This window comes from Festucalex cinctus, chromosome 2 (assembly GCF_051991245.1).
Source record: "Festucalex cinctus isolate MCC-2025b chromosome 2, RoL_Fcin_1.0, whole genome shotgun sequence".
NCBI classification, from domain to species: domain Eukaryota; kingdom Metazoa; phylum Chordata; class Actinopteri; order Syngnathiformes; family Syngnathidae; genus Festucalex; species Festucalex cinctus.
Window position 1 is genome coordinate 41,849,908 of NC_135412.1, and position 20,702 is coordinate 41,870,609.

A 20,702-nucleotide genomic window follows, 5' to 3' on the forward strand; every position below is an offset into this window, starting at 1 on the left:
TCTTGGAACCATGTGCTAAACCAAACAGGAAGTCCGCCATTTTGATTTATGATGGTATTTGTTGCCATTTTTTGTGGCCTTTTTCAGGGGTCATATTTTAACGAACCCCTCCTACAAAATTTATCCGACTGTCTTCAAACTTGGTATGTTTCATCTTAAGATGTTTAAGATGCAAAGTAATCGAAAGTTTTTTATTTTGTCACACGCTGTTGACATAGCAATGCATCGAATTGCACACCATATTTTGCGTTTTGATTAAACAGACAAAGCATTCCCGGTTGTACGTTTCACCTAAAGCTATGATAATTTGCAGGCAAACATAAGAGCTCAGGATGTACAAAAAAGTCTCTTGGAGCCATATGCTAAACCAATCAGGAAGTCCACCATTTTGATTTATGATGGTATTTGTTGCCATTTTTTGTGGCCTTTTTCAGGGGTCATATTTTAACGAACTCCTCCTACAAAATTTATCCGACTGTCTTTAAACTTGGTGTGCTTCATCTTAAGATGTTTAAGATGCAAAGTTATCGAAAGTTATTTATTTTGTCACATGCTGTTGCCATAGCGATGCATTGTTTGCCAAGTAAAGTGCTGCTTATTTTTTTGGTCTATACATGTGTGAAAACTCATGAAACTGCACACACATCAGACTTGTCATGAACATGAATTTTTAGAGATTTCTTGTGCAATTTGGCATAAATCGCGCCCTCTATACATTTTTATGGAGCATTTCCGATTGGATGATTCAAGCGCGAAATAACTAAAGATGACTTGACTTGGACGAGATTTGTGAAAACTCAGAGGCATACCTATTAGCCTAAGACCTACAAAAAGTATTCTGTAGCCGTATGCTAAACCTAAAAGGAAGTCCGCCATTTTGAATTTGTTTTGGGAATTGCACACCATATTTTGCGTTTTGATTAAACTTTGCACACACAAGGCTTGTCAAAAACATTTTAGATGGTCCTTGTCCTATTTGACAGTACCCCAACGTGCCAGTACCCCGACGTGCAAGTACCCCAACGTGGCCCGGGTTGCGAGGGCCCTTTATAGCTGCTCGCAGCTCTAGTTAGGGCCCGAGCAGCGACCGCTGCGAGGTCCCTATTGTTCCTGAAGGAATTCTTATTATTATTAGGGCCCGAGCAGCGGCGCCGGCGGTGCCGCTGTGAGGCCCTATTGTTTTTGTAGGAATTATTATTATTATTATTATTATTAGGGCCCGAGCAGCGACCGCTGCGAGGTCCCTATTGTTCCTGAAGGAATTCTTATTATTAGGGCCCGAGCAGCGGCGGCGGCGGTGCCGCTGCGAGGCCCTATTGTTTTTGTAGGAATTCTTCTTATTATTATTCTTATTATTATTCTTCTCCGCAAACAATCGCATTTTTGAGACACTAAACGTGACCGAAAACTCACCAAACTTTACACGCACATCAGGCCTGGCGAAAAATTTGATATTTTAAAGTCGCCATACATGATAACAGAAAAATGGCTCCTTAGCGCCCCCTACATAGGTTAAACGGATCCCTGTCCCGCTACGATTGTCCGACGGCTATGAAAATTGTGTGGCACCTGTAGCACATCCCAATGAACAAAAACCTCTTTGAAGTGTGTACCCTAAAATAGACAGAAAGTGAGGTATGAGTATTTAAATGTCCAATTTTTGCACATTTACAGGGGTCATACTTTTGCCCGCTTCTCCTACACGGTTAACCCGATTGACTTCAAACTTGGGATGTACCATCTCAACACCTGGGACAACATCATTGTGAAAAATGAAAAGTTTTTGATATACTATATGACGGCGGCGGCGCATCAAATTTAGAGTTTAAAAATTCTTACTTCACGAGGCATTGCCGGTTGTACGTTTAATCTAGAGCTACGAAAATTGGTACACATATGTAACAGGCTATGACCTACAAAAAACTCTTTTTGAACCATATGCTAAACCTAACAGGAAGTCCACCATTTTGATTTATTTTGGAACGTGTTGCCATTTTTTTGGCCATTTCATTGGAGTCTTATTTTAACGAACTCCTCCTACAGTGTTTATCCGATCATCTTCAAACTTGGTGTGATTCATCTTAAGATGTTGAAGATGAAAAGTTATTGAAAGCTTTGTATTTCGTCGCACGCTGTTGTCATGGCATGCACTGTTTGCAAAGGAAAAAAAATATCCTTAAAGAAGCATTGCCAGTTGTACGAAGCAGCTAGAGCTACGAAAATTTGTAGACATATGTAACAGCCCAAGATGTACAAAAAAGTCTCCTGGTGCCCTGTGCTAAACCCAACAGGAAGTCCCCCAGGGGCCGGGCATCACATTTTGAGCTAAAAAAAACTCCTCTTTAACAAAGCATACCCGGCTGTACGTTTCACCTAGAGTTACCAAAATTTGTAGAGGTATATAACAGCCCTCGATTTACAAAAAACTCTTTTTGAACCATATGCTAAACCTAACAGGACGTCCGCCATTTTGATTTACTTTGGAATGTGTTGCCATTTTTTTTGGCCATTTCATAGGGGTCATATTTTAACAAACTCCTCCTACAGAGTTTATCCGATCATCTTCAAACTTGGTGTGATTCATCTTAAGATGTTGAAAATGAAAAGTTATTGAAAGTTTTTTATTTCGTCACATGCTGTTATCGTGGCATGCACTTTTTGCAAAGGAAAAAAATCCTTCTTAATGAAGCATTCCCAGTTGTACGAAGCAGCTAGAGCTATGAAAAATTGTAGACATATGTAACAGCCCAGGATCTACAAAAATGTCTCTTGGTGCCATGTGCTAAACGCAACAGGAAGTCCCCCAGGGGCCGGGCATCACATTTTGAGCTAAAAAACTCCTCTTTAACTAAGCATTCCCGGTTGTACGTTTCACCTAGCGCTATGATAATTTGCAGGCATACATAAGAGCCCACGATGTACAAAAAAAGTCTCTTGGAACCATGGGCTAAACCAAACAGGAAGTCCGCCATTTTGATTTATGATGGGATTTGTTGCCATTTTTTGTGGCCTTTTTCAGGGGTCATATTTTAACGAACCCCTCCTACAAAATTTATCCGACTGTCTTCAAACTTGGTATGTTTCATCTTAAGATGTTTAAGATGCAAAGTAATCGAAAGTTTTTTATTTTGTCACACGCTGTTGCCATAGCAATGCATGGGAATTGCACACCATATTTTGCGTTTTGATTAAACACCTAAAGCTATGATAATTTGCAGGCAAACATAAGAGCTCAGGATGTACAAAAAAAGTCTCTTGGAGCAATATGCTAAACCAATCAGGAAGTCCACCATTTTGATTTACGTTGGGATTTGTAGCCATTTTTTGTGGCCTTTTTTAGGGGTCATATTTTAACGAACTCCTCCTACAAAATTTATCCGACTGTCTTTAAACTTGGTGTGCTTCATCTTAAGATGTTTAAGATGCAAAGTTATCGAAAGTTATTTATTTTGTCGCACGCCGTTGTCATGGCGATGCATTGTTTGCCAAGTAAAATGTTACTTTTTTTTTTTGGTCTAAACATGTGCAAAAACTCATGAAACTTTACACACACATCAGGCTTGTCATCAGCATGAATATTTTAGAGATTTCTTATTCAATTTGCAATAAATGGTTCAATAGCGCCCTCTAGACATTTTTATGAAGCTTTTGCAAATGTTTTGTGTTTTATGATTCAGCTAGATTTGTAAAAATTGGGATACCTATCAGCCTAAGACTTACAAAAAGGTTTCTAAAGCCATATGCTGAATCAAAAAGGAAGTCTGCCATTTTGATTTACTTTGGTATTTGTAGCCATTTTTTGGGGCCTTTTATAGGGGTCATATTTTCAACAGAACTTATCAGATCGTCTTCATTCTTTGGCGTGTTTCATCTTAAGATATTTAAGATGAAAAGTTATTGAATTTTTTTATTTTGTCACACGCCTTTGCTGTAGCCATGCATTGTTTGTGAAGAAAAATGCTTTTTTGAGAGTCTAAATATGGGTGAAAACTCACAAAACTTTGCACACGCACCAGACCTGTCTAGAACATGAATATTTTATTTAGAGATTTGTTGTGCTATTTGTAATAAATGGCTCAATAGCGCCCTCTAGACATTTTTATGAAGTCTTTCCGATTATATGATTCAGCTAGATGTGTGAATATTGGCAGGCATGCCGAATATATTCAAAAAGTATTCTATATAGCCATGTGCCAATCCATTTTGATTTTATTTTGTTAATTGTGCATCGTTTTTGGCCTTTCCATGAAACTTTAAAAACACAAAGCATGGCAAAAACGTTTACAATTTAGATGGTTTCCTATTTGACAGTACCCCAACATGCCAGTACCCCGACGTGCAAATACCCCAACGTGGCCCGGGTTGCGAGGGCCCTTTATAGCTGCTCGCAGCTCTAGTTATTATTCTTCTTCTTCTTCTTTTTCTTTGTTATTATTCTTTTCCGCAAACAACCACATTTTTGAGGCACTAAACATGAACGAAAACTCACCAAACTTTACACGCAGATCGGGTCTGGCGAAAAATTTGATATTTTAAAGTCGCCATACATGATAACAGAAAAATGGCTCTGTAGCGCCACCTACATAGGTTTAACGGATCCCTGTCCCGCTACGATTGTCCTATGGCTACGAAAATTGTGTGGCACCTGTAGCACATCCAGATGAACAAAAACCTCTTTGATATGTGTACCCTAAAATAGACAGGAAGTGAGGTATGAGTATTTGAATGTCCAATTTTGGCCCATTTTTGCACATTTACAGGGGTCATACTTTTGCCCGCTTCTCCTACACGGTTAACCCGATTGACCTCAAACTTGGGCTGTACCATCTCAACACCTGGGACAACATCATGGTAAAAAATCAAAAGTTTTTGACATACTATATGACGGTGGCGGGGCATCAAATTTACAGTTTCAAAATTCTTACTTAACGAAGCATTGCCGGTGGTACGTTTAATCTAGAGCTACGAAAATTGGTACACATATGTAACAGACTATGATCTACAAAAAAGCCTGTTGGTGCCATATGCTAAACCTAACAGATTACGTACAACATAAAATGTCAAAATTAACACTGAACAAGATATTTAGGACGTGCAGGTCGACGGCTGCATATTTGATTCCTTAATTGAGAATGTTGACGGCGGTCAGATTGATATGCGCCACTCCGCTTTAAAGCACAAGAGGGTGAAAGGAAATGTATTTTGCATAACTTAAAACACATCCGCAGATAAATGACATGCCCAGCACTCATTTGATGTCTTGTCTTGGCCGAGCATGTTGTCCCAAGTCCAAGTTTGGGGGGCAGTACAGTTGTCCAACCCTTGAGCCATGTCAAGGGCATGGTTGCTAGGTTACCCACAGGGCACATCCCCTGGAGAGTCACTGTCATCGGAGCTCCGGACTTGGTCAAGGTCCTGCAGGCCGACCAAAGTCATGTCCGCCTGAACGTCGTCCTCGTCTGACTGCACGACAGGCTCGTCGCTCTCCTCGCTGTGACCTTCGTCATCTTCAACACGTTCAGGGTCTTTGTCTTTTTCGAGGTCAGGCACATGGCTCGGGGGGCTGCTTAAGAATTCCGAGGAGTCGGTCGTGAGATCTGGTCCTGAGGTGAGTGATGACCCCGAACTAAAGTCATCGCCAGAGTTCAGGAAATCATCCAAAGCCTCCTGGTCCAGATTTTTTTAAATTTTTTTGGACATACTGTGACTTGACCTTTACAATACTAATTTTTACTAAGAAAAAATCAATCACACACCATAATATTTTATACTTATCCTGCATGTATCTGGACACACCATGCCAAATTTTACACTTACATAACCATTTATGTACCTGTCGTATCCTTACTTTTATTCATCATTTCATCACACAATCCTAAAACATTGCTTTTTGACCCAGAGGATTCAACTATACCATTTTTGCGTGTCTTATTACTTACTAGCTATATTATTTATTAACGGGCAAAAACTATGAATATAAGATCACCGTCAAATATTACGTCTGTAATATCCATATACAGTGCATTACATAATATGCATTTGTATCAAGACACTACCATGCTAAAAATATGCACACGATTGTTCTGTAAACTACACCTAAGACAACCAAACTTCACAGATCTAACATGATTCTTCATTCTTTTTTGTTCTACAGATGTATCAAATGCTGCCACACAGACAGAAGAAGCCACTGAGGACATGCACGAAGACGTTGATCACAATATAACAGGACAGGTTAACCCCCCTGAAGTTTTAGCCCGCAGGTCAAAGCGTCCTAGGACTAATTCATCCATGGAGGTTACATTATCCTAAGACAGACTATGTGCTAACCCAAACTCTTTGACCCCAAGGGATTCATCTGTCCCAGAAAACTTTTAGTTTAGTTTAGTTTAGTTTATTCATTTTTTCCTTTCGGACACATTACAGTTTACATCAATCACATCACATCATTTGCAACATTGACATCCGAAAGAAGGGCTGACGGGTAGAAGCCGAAGCTTATTCGAGACCCGTCCCCATCGACCCATTACTATAACGCATCAATCATATACATTATTTAGAATAGTCATTAATTTTTAGCGTTATCCATCCCATACTATCCCAAACACTGCTCGCTCAGTTCATCTTGAATGTCCGTGTGTAGATTGTGGCTAGTCCCAGTCATTTGGCACTGGTGAGTCGGTCCCCAGACGCCACCAGCAAGCCCACCCCGCCAGGCGAGCAGCCAAGGCAAGCGCAATTCTTCTCTTTCACCAGTAGGGTCTTCGCTGACCTCGGATCAGCTTTCACACATGTTGTGCTTTCCAGAAGAGTAGATCGGCTTGCATTCGGCCCATTGCAATTCAAGCAATTTCAGCACTCGATTCTGGTCAGGTAGCACCACTGGTTGCTAGCATGTTGTGGATCTGATGACTCCTGTGCGCTGCCCAGCCTAGCTCACCCAGCAGAGCGGCCCACGCCAGCTGCATTCCAGGAACCAGACCACCAACCCCCATTTTGCGTATTGACAGCAGATTCACTGGAGCCACAATACAGCCTTATCATGCCTTGACTGTTACAACAAATGTCCAAACGGAATTCGAGCCAGACAATATTTAGATTCAAACGGGAACAGCAATACATGTTATCAATGCAGGTGTATAAACAAGAGTTAGCCTTGGCAAAGTCAGCAAATAATCATATACAACTCCAGCTTTGGGTAATTAGTGATGTTGTTGTTGTGATATTGTGAATTACTGTTGTCTCTCAAGCGCTGCCAATTCCTCAGCTCCTTTCACGATTCGTGTTTTTAGTTGACCAGAGTTATCTTTAGTTTGAATAAAAATTCGGCAGTCTTTTGTCCACGTGCTTTCGATAAATCAATTCTTTCTCATTTGTCGAGCCTTTTTGGCGATGTCAGCATTTCGTTTGGTGAGATTTTCGTTTATGTAGACATGTTTCCCACGAAGCTTGTGACGGTCTCTCAGAAGAGCAATCTTTTTCTTTCTGTCAACAAACCTGATCAGAACTGCCGGTGGTCGTGTCCCTCCAGTTGGAAGCGAAAAGCACATCTGAATGTGCGCAGGATCAACAGTTAATCCCAAATCTCTGAGTTGAAGTGTCACTTGCTGTTCCACAGTCTCGTTCCCTGAATGTTGGTCAGAATCTTCCGTGCTCGTGCTAGCCGCAGCTCTCAAAGGGCCACGGCGCGGCTTGATCTTGATACCGGTGACTATCACATCGTTGATACGAAGATTTTGTTCCAAATCATCCACTTTTTGTTCCAAGGCAACAATGCGTCGATCTTTTTCCTGTGTCTCTTTCTTCAATTGCTGTATTTCCTGAAGAAGTGGCTCAATGCTCTTCTTCATTTCAAGTAATTCGGCGACCATTCCACTGAGTTTTTTAAGAGAAGATTTTATCTCCTCAATCTCGTCAGCTCTTTTTCCGCCAGGCATTCTGCAACAATGTAGTTAAAAATCCCAATGCAAAAATCAACAAGTAGTTAGATTCACGAGCGAGTGCAGGAGCAAGTACAGATGCGTCCTTCCTCAACAGATGCGTCCTTGAATTTTACACTCAAGAGTTTATCTGTCCTAGGACGCTGTTAACCCCTGGTTAAAGTGTTATTTAATCTGTCCTATTACAACAGCTATACATAAACAGCTGCATTCCTCTCCTGTTCCATCTCTCGCACTTCTTTCATCTCTTTTTCTCCTCTACTTATACCTATGCTTGCTCATGTGCTTTTTTCCCCTTTAGATGTCATTGGTTAGCCTGCTTCAAAGCTACATTTTTTCTTGAATAACTGTCACACATTTACTGTTTGCTGGACCCTACAAAACTGTCACAATACTTCACTATGTCATGAATACATATGTGTTGCACAGCGACACCACATTAAGAGTCATCAAAAAGCTTTTTATTTGATCACACACCATCTCTGTGCCATGCAATGTTTTCAAATAAACAGATGCTGGTTTTGAATATCAAACGAGCGACTTTTCATGAAACTTTGCACACACATCAGAAAGTCCACACTTTTGAATTTATTTTGGGAATTGTGCATCCTTTTTGGCCTTTTACTGCACCTTTTTACACACAAGGCACGGCAAATGCATTTCTATTTTCCATGGTCCTTGTCTATTTAACAGTACCCCAACGTGCAAGTCCCCCGACTTGCATATACCCCAACGTGGCCCGGGTTGCGAGGGCCCTTTATAGCTGCTCGCAGCTCTAGTTATTATTATTATTATTATTCTCCGCAAACGATCACATTTTTGAGACACTAAACGTGACCGAAAACTCACCAAACTTTACACGCACATCAGGCCTGGCGGAAAATTTGATATTTTAAAGTCGCCATACATGATAACAGAAAAATGGCTCCTTAGCGCCCCCTACATAGGTTAAACGGATCCCTGTCCCGCTACGATTGTCCGACGGCTATGAAAATTGTGTGGCACCTGTAGCACATCCCAATGAACAAAAACCTCTTTGAAGTGTCTACCCTAAAATAGACAGAAAGTGAGGTATGAGTATTTGTGTGATTCATCTTAAAATGTTGAAGATGAAAAGTTATTGAAAGCTTTTTATTTCGTCGCACGCTGTTGCCGTGGCATGCACAGTTTGCAAAGGAAAAAATTCCTTCTTAATGAAGCATTCCCAGTTGTACGAAGCAGCTAGAGCTACGAAAATTTGGAGACAAATTTAACAGCCCACGATGTACAAAAAAGTCTCTTGGTGCCATGTGCTAAACCCAACAGGAAGTCCCGTAGGGGCCGGTCATCACATTTTGAGGTAAAAAAGTCCTCTTTAACGAAGCATTCCCGGTTGTACGTTTCACCTAGCGCTATGATAATTTAGAGGCATACATAAGAGCCCACGATGTACATATATACACAACAAAAGAAGCTAAAGAAAAATAATTTTGGTTCTGAGGGTCCACTGTGCTTTAAATGAGAATTTATGCTGCTAAAAAATTTAATTTGTCAGTTCTACATGCTACAATATTTATGGCTATACCGCTCAATAACCTTAAAGTATGCACGGCTGAGAAAACCTCATACAATGGGTCCATCATATCATACCATGTTTTGCTCAGCGATGTAGCACTCCACGTAACGGTTGGGGTGTTCATTCTTAAAGAGCTCGGAGAAGGTCGAGTTCTTGGTGTCTCCGTCAAGCGCCACCACGTGGTCATTGTAGCGGCCCAGCTTGGCCAGAGCCATGCCGTATGCCTTCCGGGTGGCGATCTGGTCACAGACGCGCAGACCGATACTTCGTGACCAATTACAAATGTTAAACTCGTGTTTTTCGTTAAACGTTGATGATAACAATAGTTGAGCATCTCATCTTGCTGACCTTCTCTCCATGTTTGTAACTGGGCGCGTTGGGCATGCGGATGTTGCGCAGGCTGACGGGTGCGACGTCCTCGCTGGGCGGCGAAGGATACAGGCGCTTGTTGCTGCTGACCATGCGGCTCTGCAGCTCCTTGATGACGCTCTCGGCCATATCTTTGGGGAGGGGCTTCCCATGCCAGCCCATCTTATCCTCAGCCGCTGAAAGATACGCACGTCATTGTGGTTGGAGGTCATACTGACAGCTGTTATTTTGACTGATATTTTGACTGTTGCATGTAATTTAAGAAAGTAAACAATATTTCATTCAGTGCCATTGATGGCTATATACATAAAAAAAAAAATTTAAAAAAAAAAATCACAAAATATTACGACCATCGCTCAGTATGTCACAATACAGCACTGCAAAGTAAACCATCCATTACCCATTTTCTATGCCATTTTTACCAGCATTGGAGTCAAAAGGTGTCAAGGAGACAAGGTTATTGTGGATGGAGGTGGGAGATGTTTTTGACATGCTCGACTTATCCAATAATTGTCCACAAAAAAATAGCTTCAATGATTTAAACCAAAACAAAGTTAGCATGAATTATGCTGCCAACTCAACAACTGAAATTCTATCCTTAAAGTCAATGTAGAAATGCATGTTTGCGAGTGCTTGCTAGTGGTAAAAACCCCACGACCTTCCACTCCCCATCTACCAATCACCTACACCTGTGCTTAAAAAGGATAGGGAGGAAGGGTGGAAAGTTTCAGGTTGTGCCTATGCTGCCACCTGTGGTCATCTACTGCGAATAGCAAAAATAACATGTGGCTCCTACAGTTATTTTAGTTAACTAAAACTAACGGGGGGGGGAAAAAAAAAACAAAAAAAAAAAACACCCAAAGAAACAGTTTTAACTTTAATAAAATAAAAATTAAAATGCTTTTTAAAAAACCTAAACTAACTGAAACTACATTTTATGTTTACAAAACTAAACTATAATTATAGCAAAACTGTTCTTCATTTTAGTCTTTGGTAATTAATTTAATGCATGAGCCTTTGGGGATAATTTTAAATGTAATTTTAAGTAGACTTATTTTCATATTAACCGGAAACAGGATGTTTGAAAGTGTATGACACAGAAGCAACGTCATCTAGCAGCAGCCAATAGAAAAGCACCTTCAGATGATGTCACTCCCATGGCGTTTTTTTAAATATTGCGCACAAGTCATACACATTTAACTCATTGACTGCCATTGACGGAAAAAGACGTCAAATAATGGATTTTTGCTGGGCTGGCAGTGAATGTGTTAAACACAAAGTTCCAATATATTTTGTGATTACGTTGCAGCATGCTTTTTTTTTTTTTTTTTTTTTTTTTTAACCTTTTAAGGCAAATTTTGCTTAAAAATCTGTCAATTTTGGTTACATCTCATCTTAACTCATTGACTGCCATTGACGGAAAAAGACGTCAAATAATGGATTTTTGCTGGGCTGGCAGTGAATGTGTTAAAAAAAAAAAAAAAAAAGTAAAACAAACACTGAAACTAACAAACTAAACTAAAACAGCAATTTATATATATATATATATATATATATATATATATATATATATATATATATATATAAACATAATAAAAACTAACAGAACCACCATGAAAACTAATTAAAACTAATTAAATTTAAATAACAAAATTCAAAAAGAAATAAACACTAACTAAAATGAAAAATTCCAAAACTATAATAACGCTACAAGGGGAAAATGTCAAATTGATAAAATTATTCTCCTGGGTGTCATTAGATTGTGCACATACAGCTAATTGCTGAATGCTATGACCAGTTTTGCCCACATGTACGCTGGTTCATGCACGAAATCAAGTTGACACAACAGGCTACATTAAAGGTCAAAGGTTAGCTCTTTCACCGTCAAAAACGTTTAATAACGATTAGTAAAATCACGATGTATGCCTCCATAAACGTTAAATGACGTCAACTACGTTTTTTAATTTTTTTCATTTTGTTTTTTTTTTTTAAATCAATGGGCAGAGCAACGTCTAAGTGCAGCGCTGCCTGGTCAGTGGGTTGTGGAATCAAAAACACCCACCAACTATGGCCAGCAGATGGCACCATTGTATCTCTTGTCAATGGGCTGCCGGTATATGAAATTACAATGAAACATGATGAAATCTGATGAAATAGAATGTTTTCAAGGATGACGTGAATAATCAGAGTCTTTGTCACATTAAAACAAAGAGAATCATGTGGCGCACGGCCGTAGAAAGTTATGACAACTACTTCTTCCCATGTTCTGGAGCCCCCCAAGCACACAATAATGCACATTCCCCTCCTTCATAATAACTAAACAATAGTACAATAGGCCATTGGTGTGTGTATCCTACACATTCTTGGGGATTAAAAAGAGGGGATGGGATTACATGTGGTCAAGGTGTCACTTTCAATTTGACAACACGTTGAGTGTATAGGTTATTAACAGGGATGGGCGAGTACCGATACCAGGTATCGGTATCGGGCTGATACCAGCCTTTTTTCAAGTACTCGAGTACTCGTGACGCAGACGAGTACAAGCGACCGATGGCAAAGGGGAAAGACGTTAAGTGAGTCCTCCTTGTCTGTAACTGGCGCAAGCTTGCAGCAGTTTTTCACCAAAACTTCACCGGTTTGGAAATACTTCAAAATTGTGAATCTTAAACTAAAAGAGCGTTTTTGTGTTTTATTTTGAGCGTTAAGACTATTGAAGAGTGACTGTGCTGTTTTTTTTTGTCAAAATTAAAGGAAATATATTTGTTTAAAAATATCATTTAGTGATTTTTTCTTTATTTGTCAAAATGTACTACTGGTATCGGCAGTTGGTATCGGTGAGTACTGAGGGTCTGAGTATCGGTATCGGTCTGAAAAAAAGTGGTATCGAACATCCGTAGTTATTAATAAGTGAAAATAGTTGCAAAATACTACCTTGTATGCCCTTGCCCTTAATAGTCTTGGCAATGACGGCAAGCGGCTGGTGGCGGGGCTGACCGAGGACCTTGCACAACTCTTCCACACTGTGTCCGTCCACAATGACAGCATGCCAACTGCACAAATATACACCGTTGGGGATTTAGTCAAATTCAATTCTCAAATTCTTTAAATAGATTTAATAGAGTTCACAAGTTATACAGATACATCTCAATACATTTGAGTATTGTAAAAAAAACATATATATTTCAGGACTTCAATCCAAAAAATGAAACTAATCTACTTTATTTTATAGCTTTCATTTTACAAAATTGTTTTCATGTAATATTCATATTCAAACTTCTTGAGATAATGAATTTGTTGTTTTTTTTTATTTCACTCTGTACATAGTAAATATATGCATGCTAAAATACAAAAAAATCAGACGTTCTCTAAGCATGGTATGCAAAGAATTAAATACACAGTGCATTAAAGTGGCTTAATCTATTTTAATGTACGTTAAAGTTCAGTTATGTTTACATTTTAAGTGTAATACAGTTGCATGGTTGTTTCCAAATATTTATTTCGGTACTTTTTTTTATTTTATTTTTTTTATTTATGGGCAATACATTTTAATTGAAAAATTATTTAAAGGAAAGTCCAACACCCCATCCCTATTGTTCCTGAAGGAATTCTTATTATTAGGGCCCGAGCAGCGGCGGCGGTGCCGCTGCGAGGCCCTATTGTTTTTGTAGGAATTCTTCTTATTATTATTAGGGCCCGAGCAGCGGCGGCGGCGGTGCCGCTGCGAGGCCCTATTGTTTTTGTAGGAATTCTTCTTATTAGGGCCCGAGCAGCGGCAGCGGCGGTGCCGCTGCGAGGCCCTATTGTTTTTGTAGGAATTCTTCTTATTAGGGCCCGAGCAGCGGCGGCGGCGGTGCCGCTGCGAGGCCCTATTGTTTTTGTAGGAATTCTTCTTCTTATTATTATTATTAGGGCCCGAGCAGCGGCGGCGGCGGTGCCGCTGCGAGGCCCTATTGTTTTTGTAGGAATTCTTATTATTATTAGGGCCCGAGCAGCGGCGGCGGCGGTGCCGCTGCGAGGCCCTATTGTTTTTGTAGGAATTCTTATTATTATTAGACAAAGCATTCCCGGTTGTACGTTTCACCTAAAGCTATGATAATTTGCAGGCAAACATAAGAGCCCACGATGTACAAAAAAAGTCTCTTGGAACAATGTGCTAAACCAAACAGGAAGTCCACCATTTTGATTTACGTTGGGATTTGTAGCCAGTTGTAGCCAACGTGCAAAAACTCATGAAACTTTACACACACATCAGGCTTGTCATCAGCATGAATATTTTAGAGATTTCTTATTCAATTTGCAATAAATGGTTCAATAGCGCCCTCTTGACATTTTTATGAAGCTTTTGCAAATGTTTTTTGTTTTATGATTCAGCTAGATTTGTAAAAATTGGGATACCTATCAGCCTAAGACTTACAAAAAGGTTTCTAAAGCCATATGCTGAATCAAAAAGGATGTCTGCCATTTTGATTTACTTTGGTATTTGTAGCCATTTTTTGGGGCCTTTTTTAGGGGTCATATTTTAACGAACTCCTCCTACAAAATTTATCCGACTGTCTTTAAACTTGGTGTGCTTCATCTTAAGATGTTTAAGATGCAAAGTTATCGAAAGTTATTTATTTTGTCGCACGCCGTTATGGCGATGCATTGTTTGCCAAGTAAAATGCTGCTTTTTTTTTTTATCTAAACGTGCAAAAACTCATGAAACTTTACACACACATCAGGCTTGTCATCAGCATGAATATTTTAGAGATTTCTTATTCAATTTGCAATAAATGGTTCAATAGCGCCCTCTTGACATTTTTATGAAGCTTTTGCAAATGTTTTTTGTTTTATGATTCAGCTAGATTTGTAAAAATTGGGATACCTATCAGCCTAAGACTTACAAAAAGGTTTCTAAAGCCATATGCTGAATCAAAAAGGATGTCTGCCATTTTGATTTACTTTGGTATTTGTAGCCATTTTTTGGGGCCTTTTATAGGGGTCATATTTTCAACAGAACTTATCAGATCGTCTTCATTCTTTGGCGTGTTTCATCTTAAGATATTTAAGATGAAAAGTTATTGAATTTTTTTATTTTGTCACACGCCTTTGCTGTAGCCATGCATTGTTTGTGAAGAAAAAAGCTTTTTTGAGAGTCTAAATATGGGTGAAAACTCACAAAACCTTGCACACACACCAGACCTGTCTGGAACATGAATATTTTATTTAGAGATTTGTTGTGCAATTTGTAATAAATGGCTCAATAGCGCCCTCTAGACATTTTTATGAAGTCTTTCCGATTATATGATTCAGCTAGATGTGTGAATATTGGCAGGCATGCCGAATATATTCAAAAAGTATTCTATATAGCCATGTGCCAATCCATTTTGATTTTATTTTGTTAATTGTGCATCGTTTTTGGCCTTTCCATGAAACTTTAAAAACACAAAGCATGGCAAAAACGTTTAAAATTTAGATGGTTTCCTATTTGACAGTACCCCAACATGCCAGTACCCCGACGTGCAAATACCCCAACGTGGCCCGGGTTGCGAGGGCCCTTTATAGCTGCTCGCAGCTCTAGTTCTTATTAGGGCCCGAGCAGCGGCGGCGGCGAGGCCCTATTGTTTTTGTAGGAATTCTTCTTCTTCTTCTTCTTCTTCTTCTTCTTATTATTATTATTATTCTATTATTATTAAAAACTCCTCTTTAATAAAGCATACCCGGCTGTACGTTTCACCTAGAGTTACCAAAATTTGTAGAGGTATATAACAGCCCTCGAGGTACAAAAAACTCTTTTTGAACCAAATGCTAAACCTAACAGGACGTCCGCCATTTTGATTTACTTTGGAATGTGTTGCCATTTTTTTTGGCCATTTAATAGGGGTCATATTTTTACAAACTCCTCCTACAGAGTTTATCCGATCATCTTCAAACTTGGTGTGATTCATCTTAAGATGTTGAAGATGAAAAGTTATTGAAAGCTTTTTATTTCGTCACACGCTGTTGTCGTGGCATGCACTTTTTGCAAAGGAAAAAAATCCTTCTTAATGAAGCATTCCCAGTTGTACGAAGCAGCTAGAGCGACGAAAAATTGTAGACATATGTAACAGCCCAGGATGTACAAAAAAGTCTCTTGGTGCCATGTGCTAAACCCAACAGGAAGTCCCGTAGGGGCCGGGCATCACATTTTGAGCTAAAAAAAACTCCTCTTTAACGAAGCATTCCCGGTTGTACGTTTCACCTAGCTCTATGATAATTTGCAGGCATACATAAGAGCCCACGATGTACAAAAAAAGTCTCTTGGAACAATGTGCTAAACCAAACAGGAAGTCTGCCATTTTTATTTATGATGGGATTTGTTGCCATTTTTTGTGGCCTTTTTCAGGGGTCATATTTTAACGAACCCCTCCTACAAAATTTATCCGACTGTCTTCAAACTTGGTGTGTTTCATCTTAAGATGTTTAAGATGCAAAGTAATCGAAAGTTTTTTATTTTGTAACACGCTGTTGCCATAGCAATGCATTGTTTGTCAAGTGCTGCTTTTTTTTTTATACACATGAAAACTCATGAAACTTTGCAAACACATCAGACTTGTCATGAACATGAATTTTCAGAGATTTATTGTGCAATTTGCAATAAATAGCGCCCTCTAGACATTTTTATGAAGCATTTCCGATTGTATGATTATGCTAGATTTTTAAAAATTAGGACATAACCCTATCAGCCTAAGACCTACAAAAAAGTATTATGTAGCCATTTGCCAAACCAAAGAGGAAGTCCGCTATTTTGATTTTATTTGGGGAATTATACATCATTTTTGGCCTTTTTCATTAAACTTTGCACAGACAAGGCATGGAAAAAACTAACATTTTAAATGGTCCTTGTTCCATGTAACAGTACCCCAACGTGTCAGTACCCTGACGTGCAAGTAACCCAACGTTGTGCTCAATAGCGCCCTCTATGCATTTTTATGGAGCATTTCCAATTGTATGATTCAAGCGATACACAACTAAAGATGACTTGACCTAGATTTGTGAAAACTGGGAGGCATACCTATTAGCTTAAGACCTACAAAAAGTATTCTGTAGCCGTATGCTAAACCTAAAAGGAAGTCCGCCATTTTGAATTTATTTTGGGAATTGCACACCATATTTTGCGTTTTGATTAAACTTTGCACACACAAGGCTTGTCAAAAACATTTTAGATGGTCCTTGTCCTATTTGACAGTACCCCAACGTGCCAGTACCCCGACGTGCAAGTACCCCAACGTGGCCCGGGCTGCGAGGGCCCTTTATAGCTGCTCGCAGCTCTAGTTATTCTTCTTATTATTCTTCTCCGCAAACAATCGCATTTTTGAGACACTAAACGTGACCGAAAACTCACCAAACTTTACACGCACATCAGGCCTGGCGAAAAATTTGATATTTTAAAGTCGCCATACATGATAACAGAAAAATGGCTCCTTAGCGCCCCCTACATAGGTTAAACGGATCCCTGTCCCGCTACGATTGTCCGACGGCTATGAAAATTGTGTGGCACCTGTAGCACATCCCAATGAACAAAAACCTCTTTGAAGTGTGTACCCTAAAATAGACAGAAAGTGAGGCATGAGTATTTCAATGTCCAATTTTTGCCAATTTTTGCACATTTACAGGGGTCATACTTTTGCCCGCTTCTCCTACACGGTTAACCCGATTGACTTCAAACTTGGGATGTACCATCTCAACACCTGGGACAACATCATTGTGAAAAATGAAAAGTTTTTGATATACTATATGACGGCGGCGGCGCATCAAATTTAGAGTTTAAAAATTCTTACTTCACGAAGCATTGCCGGTTGTACGTTTAATCTAGAGCTACGAAAATTGGTACACATATGTAACAGGCTATGACCTACAAAAAACTCTTTTTGAACCATATTCTAAACCTAACAGAAAGTCCGCCATTTTGATTTACTTTGGAACGTGTTGCCATTTTTTTGGCCATTTCATAGGAGTCTCATTTTAACGAACTCCTCCTACAGAGTTTATCCGATCATCTTCAAACTTGGTGTGATTCATCTTAAGATGTTGACGATGAAAATTTATTGAAAGCTTTTTATTTCGTCGCACGCTGTTGCCGTGGCATGCACTTGTGTGCAAAGGAAAAAAAATCCTTCTTAATGAAGCATTCCCAGTTGTACGAAGCAGCTAAAGCTACGAAAATTTGTAGACATATGTAACAGCCCAAGATGTACAAAAAAAGTCTCTTGGTGCCCTGTGCTAAACCCAACAGGAAGTCCCCCAGGGGCCGGGCATCACATTTTGTGCTAAAAAAACAACAACTCCTCTTTAACGAAGCATTCACGGTTGTACGTTTCACCTAGAGCTATGATAATTTGGAGGCATACATAAGAGCCCACGATGTACAAAAAAAGTCTCTTGGAACCAAATGCTAAACCAAACAGGAAGTCTGACATTTTGATTTACTTTGGTATTTGTAGCCACTTTTTGGGGCCTTTTATAGGGGTCATATTTTCTGCAAAACTTATCACATCATCTTCATTCTTTGGCATGTTTCATCTTAAGATATTTAAGATGAAAAGTTATTGAATTATTTTATTTTGTCACACGCCTTTGCTGTAGCGATGCATTGTTTGCAAAGAAAGTTTTTTTTTGAGAGACTAAACATGGGCAAAAACTCACAAAATTTTGCACACAGATCAGATCTCTCACGAACATGAATATTTTATAATTTGTTGTGCAATTTGTAATAAATGGCTCAATAGCGCCGTCTCGATATTTTTATGAAGTATATCCGATTATATGGTTCAGCTAGATGTGTGAATATTGGGAGGCATACCTATCAGCCTAATACCTCCAAAAATTATTCTATAGCCATGTGCCAATCCATTTTGATTTTATTTTAATTATGCAGCATTTTTGGCCTTCCATGAAACTTTGCAAACACAAAGCATGTCAAAAACATTTACAATTTAGACGGTTTCCTATGAAACAGTACCCCAACATGCCAGTTCGCCGACATGCAAATACCCCAACGTGGCCCGGGTTGCGAGGGCCCTTTATAGCTGCTCGCAGCTCTAGTTAGGGCCCGAGCAGCGACCGCTGCGAGGTCCCTATTGTTCCTGAAGGAATTCTTATTAGGGCCCGAGCAGCGGCGGCGGCGGTGCCGCTGCGAGGCCCTATTGTTTTTGTAGGAATTCTTCTTATTATTAGGGCCCGAGCAGCGACCGCTGCGAGGTCCCTATTGTTTTTCAAGGAATTCTTATTATTCTTCTTTTTTATTTTTTGTTATTATTCTTTTCCGCAAACAATCACATTTTTGAGACACTAAACGTGAACGAAAACTCACCAAACTTTACACACACGTCAGGCCTGGCGAAAAATTTGATATTTTAAAGTCGCCATAGGTGAAAACAGAAAAATGGCTCCATAGCGCCACCTACATAGGTTAAACAGATCCCTGGCCCGCTACGATTGTCCGACGGCTATGAAAATTGTGTGGCACCTGTAGCACATCCCAATGAACAAAAACCTCTTTGAAGTGTGTACCCTAAAGTAGACAGAAAGTGAGGTAAGAGTATTTAAATGTCCAATTTTTGCCAATTTTTGCACATTTACAGGGGTCATACTTTTGCCCGCTTCTCCTACACGGTTAACCCGATTGACTTCAAACTTGGGATGTACCATCTCAACACCTGGGACAACACCATGGCCATTTTTTTGGGCCATTTAATAGGGGTCATATTTTTACAAACTCCTCCTACAGAGTTTATCCGATCATCTTCAAACTTGGTGTGATTCATCTTAAGATGTTGAAAATGAAAAGTTATTGAAAGTTTTTTATTTCGTCACACGCTGTTGTCGTGGCATGCACTTTTTGCAAAGGAAAAAAAATCTTATTAATGAAGCATTCCCAGTTGTACGAAGCAGCTAGAGCGACGAAAAATTGTAGACATATGTAACAGTCCACAAAAAAAGTCTCTTGGTGCCATGTGCTTAACCTAACAGGAAGTCCCCCAGGGGCCGGGCATCACATTTTGAGCTAAAAAACTCCTCTTTAACGAAGCATTCCCGGTTGTACGTTTCACCTAGCGCTATGATAATTTGCAGGCATACATAAGAGCCCATGATGTACAAAAAAGTCTCTTGGAACCATGTGCTAAACCAAACAGGAAGTCTGCCATTTTGATTTATGATGGGATTTGTTGCCATTTTTTGTGGCCTTTTTCAGGGGTCATATTTTAACATTTCCAATTGTATGATTCAAGCGATACACAACTAAAGATGACTTGACCAAGATTTATGAAAACTGGGAGGCATACCTATTAGCTTAAGACCTACAAAAGGTATTCTGTAGCCGTATGCTAAACCTAAAAGGAAGTCCACCATTTTGAATTTATTTTGGGAATTGCACACCATATTTTGCGTTTTGATTAAACTTTGCACACACAAGGCTTGTCAAAAACATTTTAGATGGTCCTTGTCCTATTTGACAGTACCCCAACGTGCCAGTACCCCGACGTGCAAGTACCCCAACGTGGCCCGGGTTGCGAGGGCCCTTTATAGCTGCTCGCAGCTCTAGTTATTCTTCTTTTTATTTGTTATTATTCTTTTCCGCAAACAATCACATTTTTGAGACACTAAATGTGAATGAAAACTCACCAAACTTTACACGCAGATCGGGCCTGGCGAAAAATTTGATATTTTAAAGTCGCCATACATGATAACAGAAAAATGGCTCTGTAGCGCCACCTACATAGCTTAAACGGATCCCTGTCCCGCTACGATTGTCCTACAGCTATGAAAATTGTGTGGCACCTGTAGCATATCCAGATGAACAAAAACCTCTTTGATCT

At 39.5% G+C, this 20,702-nt stretch overlaps 1 protein-coding gene across 1 annotated transcript in view; it reads right to left on the bottom strand.

Moving 5' to 3' along the window:
• The window catches only part of LOC144014852 (transketolase-like), a 112,371-nt gene that overhangs the window by 60,781 nt on the left and 30,888 nt on the right, over positions 1 to 20,702 (bottom strand). The window contains exons 6-8 of the mRNA XM_077515151.1: positions 12,796 to 12,914; positions 9,844 to 10,040; positions 9,570 to 9,734 (exon numbers count right to left, since the gene is read on the bottom strand). Of these exons, the coding sequence (XP_077371277.1) occupies positions 9,570 to 9,734; positions 9,844 to 10,040; positions 12,796 to 12,914 (481 nt within the window). The remainder of the gene's footprint in view (positions 1 to 9,569; positions 9,735 to 9,843; positions 10,041 to 12,795; positions 12,915 to 20,702) is intronic.